Source organism: Galleria mellonella, unplaced genomic scaffold, assembly GCF_026898425.1.
Source record: "Galleria mellonella isolate WM207_F2 unplaced genomic scaffold, CSIRO_AGI_GalMel_v1 utg139, whole genome shotgun sequence".
In the NCBI taxonomy this organism is placed as follows: Eukaryota; Metazoa; Arthropoda; class Insecta; order Lepidoptera; family Pyralidae; genus Galleria; species Galleria mellonella.
The window spans coordinates 10,296,259-10,309,804 of NW_026441995.1; the positions used below are offsets into that span (position 1 = coordinate 10,296,259).

At 30.5% G+C, this 13,546-nt stretch overlaps 1 protein-coding gene across 2 annotated transcripts in view; it reads right to left on the reverse strand.

The window, feature by feature from the left end:
• The window catches only part of LOC113510700 (G protein-activated inward rectifier potassium channel 3-like), a 51,660-nt gene that overhangs the window by 18,500 nt on the left and 19,614 nt on the right, over positions 1-13,546 (reverse strand). For both annotated transcript variants that reach the window (XM_026894214.3, XM_026894206.3), the window contains exon 2: positions 11,612-12,154. In XM_026894214.3, the coding sequence (XP_026750015.1) occupies positions 11,612-11,985 (374 nt within the window). In that variant the 5' untranslated portion in view covers positions 11,986-12,154. The remainder of the gene's footprint in view (positions 1-11,611; positions 12,155-13,546) is intronic.

Below are 13,546 nucleotides of genomic sequence, written 5' to 3' on the forward strand. Positions count from 1 at the left end.
ATAGGACGTTAAAAAACTGAGATTGTATGTAATTATTAATTGTAATATGAGTTGGTATTTACTACTAATAATCTCACCTGATTATTAGTAGTAAATACCAACCTAGAAGAGATTAAAAGCTCTATCATTTCATCATTATCTGTTATAGGAATCTCTGAAGACGACGTTTAATAAATCTTTTATGGTAGCACTCTAACTAGTTCTCTTTATATGAATTTATAAGGCATATTTTCTCAGCTCTCAATGGAAATTGTTTGTTATATCAAATTGTACTGTTCTTAAATAATAAAGCATAAATGTAATAACGAGCAAATACGTTCAGATGTAACGAAATGGGTTAAGTTAGTTGATAACGTCGACAACTCAATAACAAATCAGATTGCAATCGAAGTTTGCCTGCCTATTTTAGTAATTAATTTTTCATTTATAAAAATGCATAAATAACTAGCAAGAATTATTACCACATATTGTTTATATTTTGTTTAAATATATTTGTTTTATTATAATAAAGACTATACTATTAAGGACTGGACATTACTCAGAAGCACGTGTCGTATCGTTATCTCATGCTTCATGCTTGTAATGAAAAACAACAAATAATAAATCTTGGTATATTATAAACAAAAGTACTTCTGTCATAAACGATCCTTCTTATCATCACTGTAAATATCTATTTAATTCCTGTACATATTATCATATGCCATAGAACTACTAAGATACCTACGTTATAATGCTTAAACAATGCAAACAATAATTCAAGACATTTATAATATCTAGAATTCTGATACTGTTTGATTTATTACAATATTAAAGCATTTCTATGTAATGTTAATAAATCATTGGCATCAAATTGAAATTATTTTGTATCCACTTGTTTTATATCTATAACTATTTTGATGTTGCTAATAGTAATCGATTCTTTGAAACTAGTGGGCGAATTTTAAAAGCATGAATAACCTTATGTATTAAACAAATAAATTTACAAACTTGTATGCATGCTATTTATTTAAGATTCTATTGACGCAATAAAGCCGATTTCGATTTTGATAAAATTAATATGAAAATAACACTAATTCAATTAGAAAAGAATCGTGAAAATCTAATCAGAATAGGATACAATTCTTATCGCGTACACTAAAAATTGGAATAACAAGTTTCTCTAATAACGTAAAATATTTATTTATATCTATATAATTAATTCACCATATTAAATAGGTATATTGGCTTTAGGCTATCGCTAGAGTAATCGAGCGTGGAACTAAAATTTGCACAGTATAATATACATTCTCTTAAATATATAAAAATGAAGGTTGAGACGTCACTTTGGCTTATAGATTAAGTGCCAACGTTTTTTCATCAGTTTTCAGAGTAATATTATTTTGAAATTTTTAGCGTTAAAATATATAATGCCTATGTAACGGTGTAACATGTGATATTTTATTTTTGTTACCGGTCATGAATAATCCATGCCGAAATGACTTCGTGCGCTAAACCAAATGTATATTAGATGATTAAATATATATACTGTGTTGAAATAAACGTTTTGACGTAACAAATCAAATTAGATCAAGAACTTAATAGTTCACAAATTTTTAAACAAGAAAAGTAAAATATCTAAATTATTATATTTAAAAAATTTAAAATGGCGTATTTAATAAAACTATAACCCTTTTAGATCATAATAAAACCTTAGAATAAAACATAAAAAAGTACAAAACTTATAGTTATTCTATTTTATTTTAAATAAATAAAATAAAAAACAACCCAACTAGAAATGCATAAATAAACTAAAAAGAAACAAGGAAAGTACCAGAAAACTCTCTTAAAAATAATTACTACGTCTAAATTTCAAATATAAGGGCATCATTTTGAAATAAAGCTGTTGCAAATAGTTTTATGAATGACCTTTGTTCAGTTTTTAAACACGAAGAAAAACATTAGTAATTAGTCTGTCATCCTTGCATTTGATGAGCGATCAGTGTATGGATACAGAAGTGTTTTTAGATCATACACTTTATTTTCATCTAGCTAATTCTACTAATACATCAACTTGCAAGGTTGCCATCTGTAAATATATTTGATAGAAAATTTCTTGTAACAGTTGCGCTTTGTGTCGTAGGCGCATGGCACAGCGCCGGCGTCGTAACAAAAACTTTGCTCTATACCTATTCGTAAATAATTACTGAGAAGCATATTTTAAAATCATGACATTCACAGATTATGCATATAAAGCGAGACAAATATTCTTTATATTTTATGTACATTGTGTGCTGCTGTACTCATTGATAAATTTAGGTATAGGAAATAATATGTATCACAAACATGAAATTCTACAATTGTTTTTATTTTAGTTAGAAAATTCGGGAAATGGCCAATATACTAAGTACAATATTGGTGGATCAAGATATCTTACATGATTATTTTTGTTAAATCTATTATGGGTTTGTCAATTATGGAAGAGTACCTATCCATGTTCTATTAATTACAAAGAAGGATGTAAGTAGATCAATATTTCTGGGATAAACACATTAGGTTTTTTTTAAATATTAAAAAAAAACGGTAACATAGTCGTTTATCTAAGTACCCACCTATCAATTTCAATTTCTAATTAATTTACCTATTGTACATAATTTTTAGTAGATATCTCTAAATAATTAATTGGATAGACCCAAATATTAAAACTTATTCTTTGTTCTGTAATAAGACGATACTATCCCGAATTGAGCCTCGTACAGTGGCATTGTACCTACATACATACAATTAAAGGCAGAATCACCAGAATTATATCAATAGAATTTGGGCGGTCTTTAAGAGTGGCGAGTACGTCATTTCTAACCATGCCAAAACAGTCGGACTTAGTACGATAAATTTCCCTTCACAATTTTATTTATCTGAATAATTAATATGTATCTTGGCTTTTGCACCTACCAATCTCATACGGTCTACCTATTGCGTCATTTTAGATATGAAAGATATATGACTATGACGTCATAGACGACGCAATGCTCTTTATGGTCGTACTACAATAGATATCCTGAGTTCATGATGGTATGGAGAAGATATAATAATTCTCATTCAATGTCAAAATGTTGTGACACGCGAAGATGTCACCTACGATAGGTAGATTGGTGTCTAGATTGGGAATGTCGGTCGCTTTAAAATGACATTTATCTACCCAATATTAATTTAAGATGAACTTCGTTCTCAATGAAATAGATCCGAACGCTGTTGCCAAGTGATTCCGCGTGTGTGTGACACGTGAGGCTGAAATAGACGGTGGTGTTATTTCAAAGTGAATCGTGCGACGTTCCCTAATTCTCAAAGATAAAGTTTCAGGGACATACATAGTTCCACTACTCACTGAGAGATGGCATTATGTTTGGAGTATTTATGGTAAAACTGCTGCAATCTTGTGCAAGTTTTATTGTATTAAGATATTATTTTCTTTGTATTGTTTCTGAAGATGTACAAAGTAAATTGTTAATATTTTTATCTATTAATATTTTTTATGTAACTTAAGATAACAAACAAGCCACAGAATACACGTTCATGGTATGTCTCAAGCGTCGTCATTTCTAAGCACAAAGGTGATTCCTCTCTGTACACCGTAATTTTACTGCTATAACACACCCTTGAAATATAGTCATACAAGCACAATCGTTTGGCAGCAGAAACACGAGTGGGGCAAAGATATTTTATCTTTATATTTATATATATTTAGACTTCTTTTGCACGAAGGCTCCCTCAGGTCATTTATTTATTGTTCCGAATTTGAATAAAGTTCATCAGTAGGTCAACGGCTCCATATGAACTGGTTTAAACAGTGACTCATGTTTAATTCGAAAACAGATAGTCGTTGATATACCTACCTATATAAATATCATAGTAGGTATAGGTATATATGGACTGCGTACAAAAACAAGGGTTATTATGTATCTACCTGTAAACTTTTTTATTATTTGAAATGAGTATAGCTGGAATCTTCTTGAATTCATATGATAGATGATATACTGAGTCATGGGTATAAAATATGATTTATTTTACACATTTAAACTGAATTGATTACTATCTATTTCGCTATACATATATTATACTACTCTGCGACTTTGCACGCGTAAGTTAGTATTTAAAAGCATCCTATGTGTTAAGTTACAATATAGCCTATCTGTGCATTAAATTTTATTAAGATTTATTTAGCCGTTTAAGCGTCACTGAGTAACAAATTTACAAACATCTTTACACACTTTCACATTTAAATAATATACTTATTTAAAACGTAAATTAAATTATATATCTCTCTTTAATATACATAGATATTATCTCATTCTAATTATTTTCTTATAATTATGAGACTATAGGTTACTTTTATAAGAACATGTGACGATAATATTTGCAATCTCCTTGTTCCAGATAAGGCGTCTTCTAGAAATATATGTTCTTACTAAGTAGCTAATCTTTTTCTTCATCAATTCTATTCAAGATATGATATAGCTTGGCCTTATGCCACTTCAACTTACTAATCTTTGGTCTATATCTGTCACTTTTATTCTGTGCATATCTATATTTCACGTTCTATCACACTGCGAAACTCTAGATGTAAATAAATATTTAAATATGAAATTTTGAGAAATTTGAAACTTTCCCATACAAATTGTTATAGGCCTCTCCGTAGCTAAGCAAGTAAATATTAAGTAAGAGCTAGTTGTATTTAGTCTCTACTTTTCATTAACATTTCTGTTTTATGGCATTGACTTCAACGTAACAGTAAACTTTGTGTAAGATACAAAAGAATATATGTCCCATAAATTCATAAATCTAATAATATAGGTACTACACCGTAAATAGTTGACAGTTTGTTTAGTTTGTCGAGCCGAGAGTTAGTCGAGTTTATAAATATCTTTTTTCTTGGTAACAGTAATATTTTCAGTCGACGTCAATCGCTCACCTACCTTTTTACCATATTCAACACTTTTAAAATTTACATTTATAATGCAATATATTGTATTTTAGTAATTTGTTGTAAGACCAAATAGTAAATAAAATTGTTAATATAAAAACAAATTAAAATATAAAACAAAGTTATTAAAAAAGTTATGAAAAATACTTGCGTATTGACACTCGTAGGAGATCTAGGTCCCCCAGCGTTTCATATCTCTTAAACTATTTACAACATCCCGGTCCATTTTTACTCATCGCGAGCTCTCTGGTGGCCATGGGAATACATTAAAGATTGATCACGGGTTTACGCTTAAATTAATAAAAATATTTCACGAGTGTTCTTAAGGGTTATAAAGACAAGGAACAAATATATTAGGTAGACGGCACGTATAAGGATATCCACAGATGACGCATGTAAGGATAATTATTACTCTTTATTGATCATTGTAGTCAACGATTTACACACCCGGCCATTACTATACGAGTATGTGTTCAGACGAATGATTATTTTATCTGCAGTCGTGTGTTAAAAGTGATTCATCAATAGCATCACGATCCTAGAACAACAGAATTAAAAATACCAACTCGACAAACCTATACTTTATACAATTGTAAACTCAATTTATTGTTAATAAGAGAGAAATATTTTAATTGTTATTATAATTTAATAACATATATGATATTTATATTGGTAATATAAAAAAATCTACTTTTATAGGTTTTACATTATCAAATTATGTATTTCCGACTACGATAACCACAAACATCTGTAAAAGTGTAAATTCTATTGGCACACTGTTCCCATAAAGTTGTTTTGCTATCGCGGGAAACATATTCAGCTATGCTGTCAAGTAAATAGATAGGTACGTGTAAATATGTTGTGTCTTTTTTTTATATATTTTCCCTTATTTTTCATGGAAAAGCACAAAGAAAACATTTTCGTACGGTACTTTCAGAATTTCTGAGAATTGAAGACATATTTGCTACCAAGAAAATTTTCTGCACTTTTTACAATACTTCATTTTCTTAGTATTCTATTGAAGTATATATATATCATACAACAATACAAATAAATTAAAGACGTATAGAGAATAGACTAACGCAATATTGCTATGGTATTTACATTTAAACGAGTTTACTCAAGTGACGGGCAAAATATGTCCATAACGTCATGAACACGTCATTGCTGCATTAATTTAACTTTTGATTTACCTACACAGTACTTACAATACAAATAATTTAGATTATATCTCTCATTTGTCTCATTCAATATTTTTTAATGGATGAAAATGGAACAGTGAACCCGTCTGCGTTATCGGTATACACTGGCGGGTCACCAGCGAGGGATAATAGGTAAGAATGAAATAGGTCAGTTAGGCCATTGTGCTGAATTCTATAATTATTAATAACGATGGGTTCCAGAGAAAGGCCCGTGGAGGTCGATCTGATAGGGAATATTGTAAGCAATGGGGCTGGTAGTCCACATTACTAACAATCCCTCCCCCCCCCCCCCTTCATATCATCATTAATCTTTAACTGTCCACTACTGAATATAATCCTCCCCCTTGGGGGGTTTTACCCGTAGTTGCTACGCTTAACAGGCGGATTGACAACCGCAGTTATACTTTGGAGATGTTTTAAGAGAGACACTACTACCCATCCCTCGCCTTCCTTTAGTCACCTCTTACGACACCCACGGAAAAGGAAAAGGTGGCCTATTGTACGCTGGGACCACACGGCCAATTATATATTAGGTACTTATTAGCTCAGTTAACTACATTATACGTAACTACTAGTGTATCTATATAGTTAAATTTAATATCCATCAAAATAGGAATGCAAAATTATTTTTAGCAGAGGTTATAAAAAAAATATTTAAAAAATAAAAATGTAATTTCCTGATAAAATTGAAGATCACAATGATCTCATTTTTAATATTCAATATAACAGAGTCCCTTTTATTTATAAATGTTTGAAAGTAAACGGAACGGAAACATTCAACCAATAAACCCCAACCTACGAGTATATTTGTATTACGAGAATTTTGTATCAAAAAAGTATTATTCACCAATTCTTTATATTTTGAAATAAATGTAAATTAAGTCTGCGTCTGTCTATTTCTGTGGTTACTACTTCTAAACCAGTATTTTTTAATCTTTTTCATGGCGCGACTCACAGCATGTAAAAATATTTTGTAACCCCCTACACTCCGCGTTCCTTAATCTCTGTGTGTTTTATTACATTACAAATATCAAATCGGTACATTTGTATTTATATTCATAATTAGGTATCAGTTAAATACAATAAATAAATAAATACAATAATAATGAAGTATGTAAAACAGACATTGATTACTTTGCGAAATTGTTGTTTGTTTATGACTTTACGACATTCCGCGACCCCCTTGTAGAGGTTTGGGGACTTCCCATTGGGTCGCAACCCACATAATCAAAAACACTATTTTAAACTAATCAACAGATTTTTGGTACAAGTTTCACTATTATTAGCATATTATTATTTTACGGAATATTTATACACCCGTGAGAAACTAGACAGCTATTTAAAATTCTGTAAGGTGAACGTAAAATAGTTTCCAATAATAACTCATTCAACAATCCGAAAAACAACAAACAACATATTTGCTAGAATAGAACAAGACGCGATAGAAAACTAGGAATAAAATGTAAAGGAAATTACTTATATTTTGTATAGGCTATAAGCACCTACTCAAATATATGGACAATAAGTGGACGAGGTGTCACACGGAGTACAGAGGAAGCGAATGGCCTCGCTACGTTCTTGGTATAACCGTGATGAGAATCCGTACAACATTAAATGTATGTATTATTCAGCTACTAAAAATATATTACTATGATTTGATACTACTGTAAATGAATAAACAAATAATCAACCCCAGTATATGGCAATTGATTAATATTTCCATTTGTTGCCGATTTTATTTAGAGAGTGCACTCCAGTCATAATTTAAGAAAATTTGTTTATACTTTGATTCAATATAGAGTAATACAGTATATATTTATAACTACAGAACTACAGTCATTGCAAATGAATAAATATGTATATACCTACCATACCAGCAGGTAATCGAATTCAATTGATATTATTTATATTTCTTTTACTATGCAGTCATAACGACGTAAAATTATGCTTTTTTTTTTTAATATCTAATTACTAAGCCATGAATTACTAATAGTATATTAATCAGATATAAGTACATGTATGTGGGTAGCGTTATAAGTATATAATATATACCTTAAATCTGTGCAACAGAAGTAGGTATGAGTAAAACCCGAAAATTACGGAAATCTTCTCTTTTAAAGGAGAAGACGCTTCTGTCTAATAGTGGGACGTTAACAGGTATATTATACTAGACTTTTAATTCAGTTAGTTATTATTATTATTATCAAAAACTGTATTGTTAAATGTTAATTACGCTCCTTGAACCACGAAGATATAAATTAAGATCCGGCTTTATGATTTTACGTAAGTTATATGAGCATACATAATATCTACTAAATTAAGTCCCAGTTCGAATAAGTATGAAGAAATCGGAGAAAATATTCTTTGATTAGATGAACACAGAAAGAGACTTAGTAAAAAAGTCGTTTGCTTGGGTATCTCTGTCCCATTCATGTTTCAACCTTAAAGCAGTTGTGTTTGCATTGCTGTGTTTCGGTTTGAAGGGTGGGATATGGCGTGAATTTACAGGGTACAGGGGAATAACACCTGGTCCTCAGGAATGGCAACGCATGGGAGGTATCATGGGCGAAACAGTATACTCTGTCATGTCCATGGTACTGCTCATGTCTATAGGTGACGGTTATCACTTTCCATCAGGTGGGCCGTCCGCTTGTTTGCCATTCTAAGTTGTATAAAATAAAATGCCACTTTCCATCAGGTGGGCCGTCAGCTTGTTTGCCATTCTTAGTTGTATAAAAAAGACACAGTGTAGAATTATTTATGCAGCCTTATCGTTCATCGATAAAGTAGGTCGCAAATACTATCGTAATGTATATATCACAATGTGACACACTTAAACTTTAAACAAATACTATGCTTTTATGGTTATGAGTGGAAGGTACATCTCCAGCGACAGCTGCTATTATATATAACTACTGATACTATAGCTGTAAATATATTTGTAACGATAGATGTACCATTTGTATAGATTTTTTATCTTGTCAAGGCCACAGATAATTTAATTCAAGGCTATTTCTACGTCAATTTTCATTCAATTCAGATATTTGTCAACATACATATATATACACATATTTATAAGGACAGACTTGCATTTATAGTAATAAATAGAATTAACAATATTCTTAACAAAATTAACATGGCAGTAACACGAGATTTCCTAATCTTTAAATTCTGTTATCTATTACATTTCATATACGCGAAAAAAAATCAACTTAATCCAAAATTTTCGTTTTAAAACCCATTAAAAAGATAATAAAAATCGCTTTTCAAAATCGTTTAAAGGATATCTGATCGATATTGCCTAAGACTGTATTGTCATATCTATCGAACTACTCATTGTCATCGAAGCATTGTTTCGGCTATTGCGGGCGTCGTGTTTCCGGCAAGTCGTTACGATTTGTACATGAGGACGTCCGTTTCCTTTGCAAAATTTTGCATACGACGAGAAAGTTATCTGCTACAGCTTCGGACGTGAAACGGAAGAGCCTTTTAAGTGCGACCATTAAGTAATTTATGTTCCATATTAAGACGGCTAAGACGCGGATTAATTGATGCGTTAGAATCTGAAATCGTTGTATACTTCTTTGTTTTGTTCTTTTGTCATAAATAGTTTATTACTCGTAACACACACACTAGATACATACATACATACATATTTATATATGATACAAAGCGATAGTTTACAAAAAAGATTAAAATAAATACTAATAATAACTATTTCATTTTTCTTTCAAAAGAAGAGTTTTCACCTTTATATTTTTATATGTACATTACGTAATTCATTAATAGTGAGTAAATTTTTATAACTGTTTTGAAATTGATAAGGTTACGTTCCATTTTGATACGAAGTGTATACGTATAGACACACAATTCCCCGTTCTAAATTTTAGTATTTTAAATGTACATACATTATGTTTGAAACATTTTATATTTATTTTAATTAAAAAAAAATGAAATCGTTAAAGTGTTTTCTTTTTATGAAATATTTTTCTTAGTAATTGAATTTTAATCTAATTCAATATTAATAATAGAACTAAATATGGTATATTTACTAAATTATAGTGTTCTTAAAAAAATATGACCATTAGACTATCAGTCTTGCAGCAACAGTTGTAGTGCTTATGTAGTAAAGTCAAAATACTGGAAAGTTATTTACCCTAGTCTATCAAGTTCAAGTTTATCATCTTCCTGCTGTTATCTTGTATTATTTTAATCGGTGTAATATGTTTTTCTTTTTTTATAGACTATATAACAAAAAATGTTTGGTACAAAAGGCGGGCTTCGTGCCGTATAGCATTCTATTTTATCTATATTTCCAGTCATTCCGACATGACCATTAATTATACCAAACAATAATTATGAAAGTAATTGTCTTGTCCTTACTTCGTATTGCTTTTACTATATTTTTTTTTTAAATTTGCGTGTTCTTACTGATACCAAAAAGCAACGAAAAATCTGTCTATTGTTTAATATGTGACAAAAGTTTATAACGACTCCATTAAATTTTTATCATAACCAATTACGAAGCCCTATGTATCTTGAAGCGCGAAGGTTCTAATAAACTGAAGGCTACATGGTAGACAGTAATTATGGAAGGCTCGATGAAAACGCAATAAACCGTGGCGACCGCAGACGAAGCCATACCGACGGCGTTGTTCTTGACCTCTGTATTTCCAATAAGAATTCCTCACTGAAACCATGAGGCATGCAACCGAATACATTTAACATTTAACTTGTTCCTTGTATTTAATTATTATATACGAAGTTTTATTACTGTCATTATAAGATTCAATTATAAATTTGTCTATCTCTTTATATTGTGAAGCCTTACTACACACTTTTATTTGCATAGAACACTCTTTATAGTTACTAAATTATTAAGTGCTATCAGACTACTGTTATGATGGTCAATTTACATATCTATCAAGATATAACAACGGTTTTTTGATTAGTCACCGTTTTGTAGTTACCCCAAAAAGATATCAGCAATTTATTTAATAAATACACATGCAATGTACAGCTAAATATACATAGCCAATTTAATACCAGTACCGTTGCTAAAGTTATGAACCTGGCCGTTAATTTTTTATGTTCTATTTGGAATACCAAACAAGCTGATGACCCACCAATGAGTAGTACTCAACATTTTATAGACATGAACGATACCATCAACATCACATACTATATTGTGAGCTCCTTATCGCAATTTATAAATCAATTATTGAAGTAGTACGGAATATTTTTGTTATAAAAGATAAAAATAATACATGATTAAAATAGATATAGACAATACTCTATAGATAATTTTTCCTTTAGGGCTCTCAAGGTTGACCGGAAGAAATCCCTTTAGGGGATAAGTCCGTCTGTACTATACATTTTTATTATTACGTAAAATTTATGTTCAAACTGAATATAAAAAAGTATATAAAAAATATATAAACATGTAGCTTACCTAAGAAGGAGATTGAGGGAGCTATCATTTCTGGTCGTTGGCACGTCCTTTACACTGGATGGTTCGCTGCGAACTCCTCGAAGAGAAAGCCTTAACTGCCGAGGGATAGAGCTGAGAAGACCGTTGCTACTGCTTCTCCGCTGGTCTCTCCAACTCTTGGACCTCGTTAACTTGCTAGCCTCAAGATCCATAACACGAGGATGTGACGATACCTCGTCTTTGGATACTATCGCATTCGACGTATTCGTTTTGATCACAGTAGGAACAGGTGGTTTCACATCTCCCAGCAACTTTTCAAACGGCGAACCAAAGTCCTCTTCTGAAATAGTTTCGAAGCTCCTTGGGCCTACCGACGACGTGGTTTTGTCTGACATTTTGAAAATTCTAAAGGAAGTATATAAGAATAGGACAAAATACGGAACGTAGCACTACAGACACCTACAGGGCACTTCGTCACTTTGGATTTTTAGTTTCTTGACAACACTTCACTCTTATCATAATATCCATTTGTAAATCATAATGTTTGGGGTAGAAATGTTGACACTGAAACAAAAGAGAAAGTCCTTTTTAATTCACTTTTATTAAGCTATAAGAAAGATTATTCACTTCTCGAATATAAATTAAAAGAAAGTACCCCTGTATGAAATAAGAGTTAGAGCATATAATTTGGCAAAGTATAAAAATTATATTGCGAAACCATTTTGTTTTGAAAGTAATTTGTTTCTTGAGAAAGTGTTCCACTTTTACTTAGCTGAAATCGCTTAAACAAATCTGAGAACGAATGAAAATTTTCAAACGTATTAAGTATTTGTATTGTATTTACAAGTAAATTATCAAAAACAACATGCAATTGACCAACAACCACAAAAGACTAAACGAGTATCTGAAACTTCACTATTTATAAATCAAACACTATCTATTGTTTGAAGAGAAAGGAAGATAAAAGCTAGGCACATCTCTTTCTTAAACATATTGAGTTCCACTTAATTACTAGATAGACATACATTAGCTTTGTTTGACTGCCAATTAGACCGAAATGCTGATGAAAATAATAAGCTGATTTGCATTTAGAAACTTGAATGTCTCTCTTTTTAAATATATATATGATCATACTAATAATAACTGACGACGTGAAATGACTAACAATTTTCGTTGACGACGACGTAAATTATTTGTCACAAAAAGTTTCTAAAACCAAGCTTCATTAAAGAACATTGTAATAAAATACCTTAATATTTCGCTTTACACAAAAATATTTTTTTCTAATAATAAGGTAGAATTTTTTAGTGATAAGGTAGAATCAATTAAAATCATGTACATATTACGATTATTATAAGTTAGGCATCCATTAAAATAGCTTTAGGGTCCCTTACGGGTGTTTCAAGAATACTTGTTTTTCCAACAAGAAAAACGAGTTTTCCTTCTAGCAATAAATAAATATATATATATAGGTATTATTTTTCGATTAGCGATATCGTATCCAGTTATTAAATGTTCTTACTGACGTCCTGTTGGATACTTGTGGCCATTTTTTTTTTGTTACCGTAAGTATTATTTAATTGCTCTTAATGGTAACGATGATTTTTGCGAAAGTTCCTAATCTAAGGTTCGTACATAAAGAGGAAACCTCAAAGTGAAAGTGGATCAACATTACTATAATTATAGCTACAACAGTGGAGAAACACTTTTTCTTATATGGAAAGTTTTTAAAATAAGTCTTTCTCACTATTATTGTAGTTGTCTATTATATTTAGTAAACTTTGCTAAAATATTATTAATACTATTTTTTACTGTATACCTTTTAAAAAAGTACATATTTATGTTTTTGACATTTGTTTTGCTTTTATATATTTAAATGAATTTTGTTCTTTAAAAAGCAACAACTTTATTACAACAACATTAATATGTTACCATATCAAGAGTAAACCTTATCGA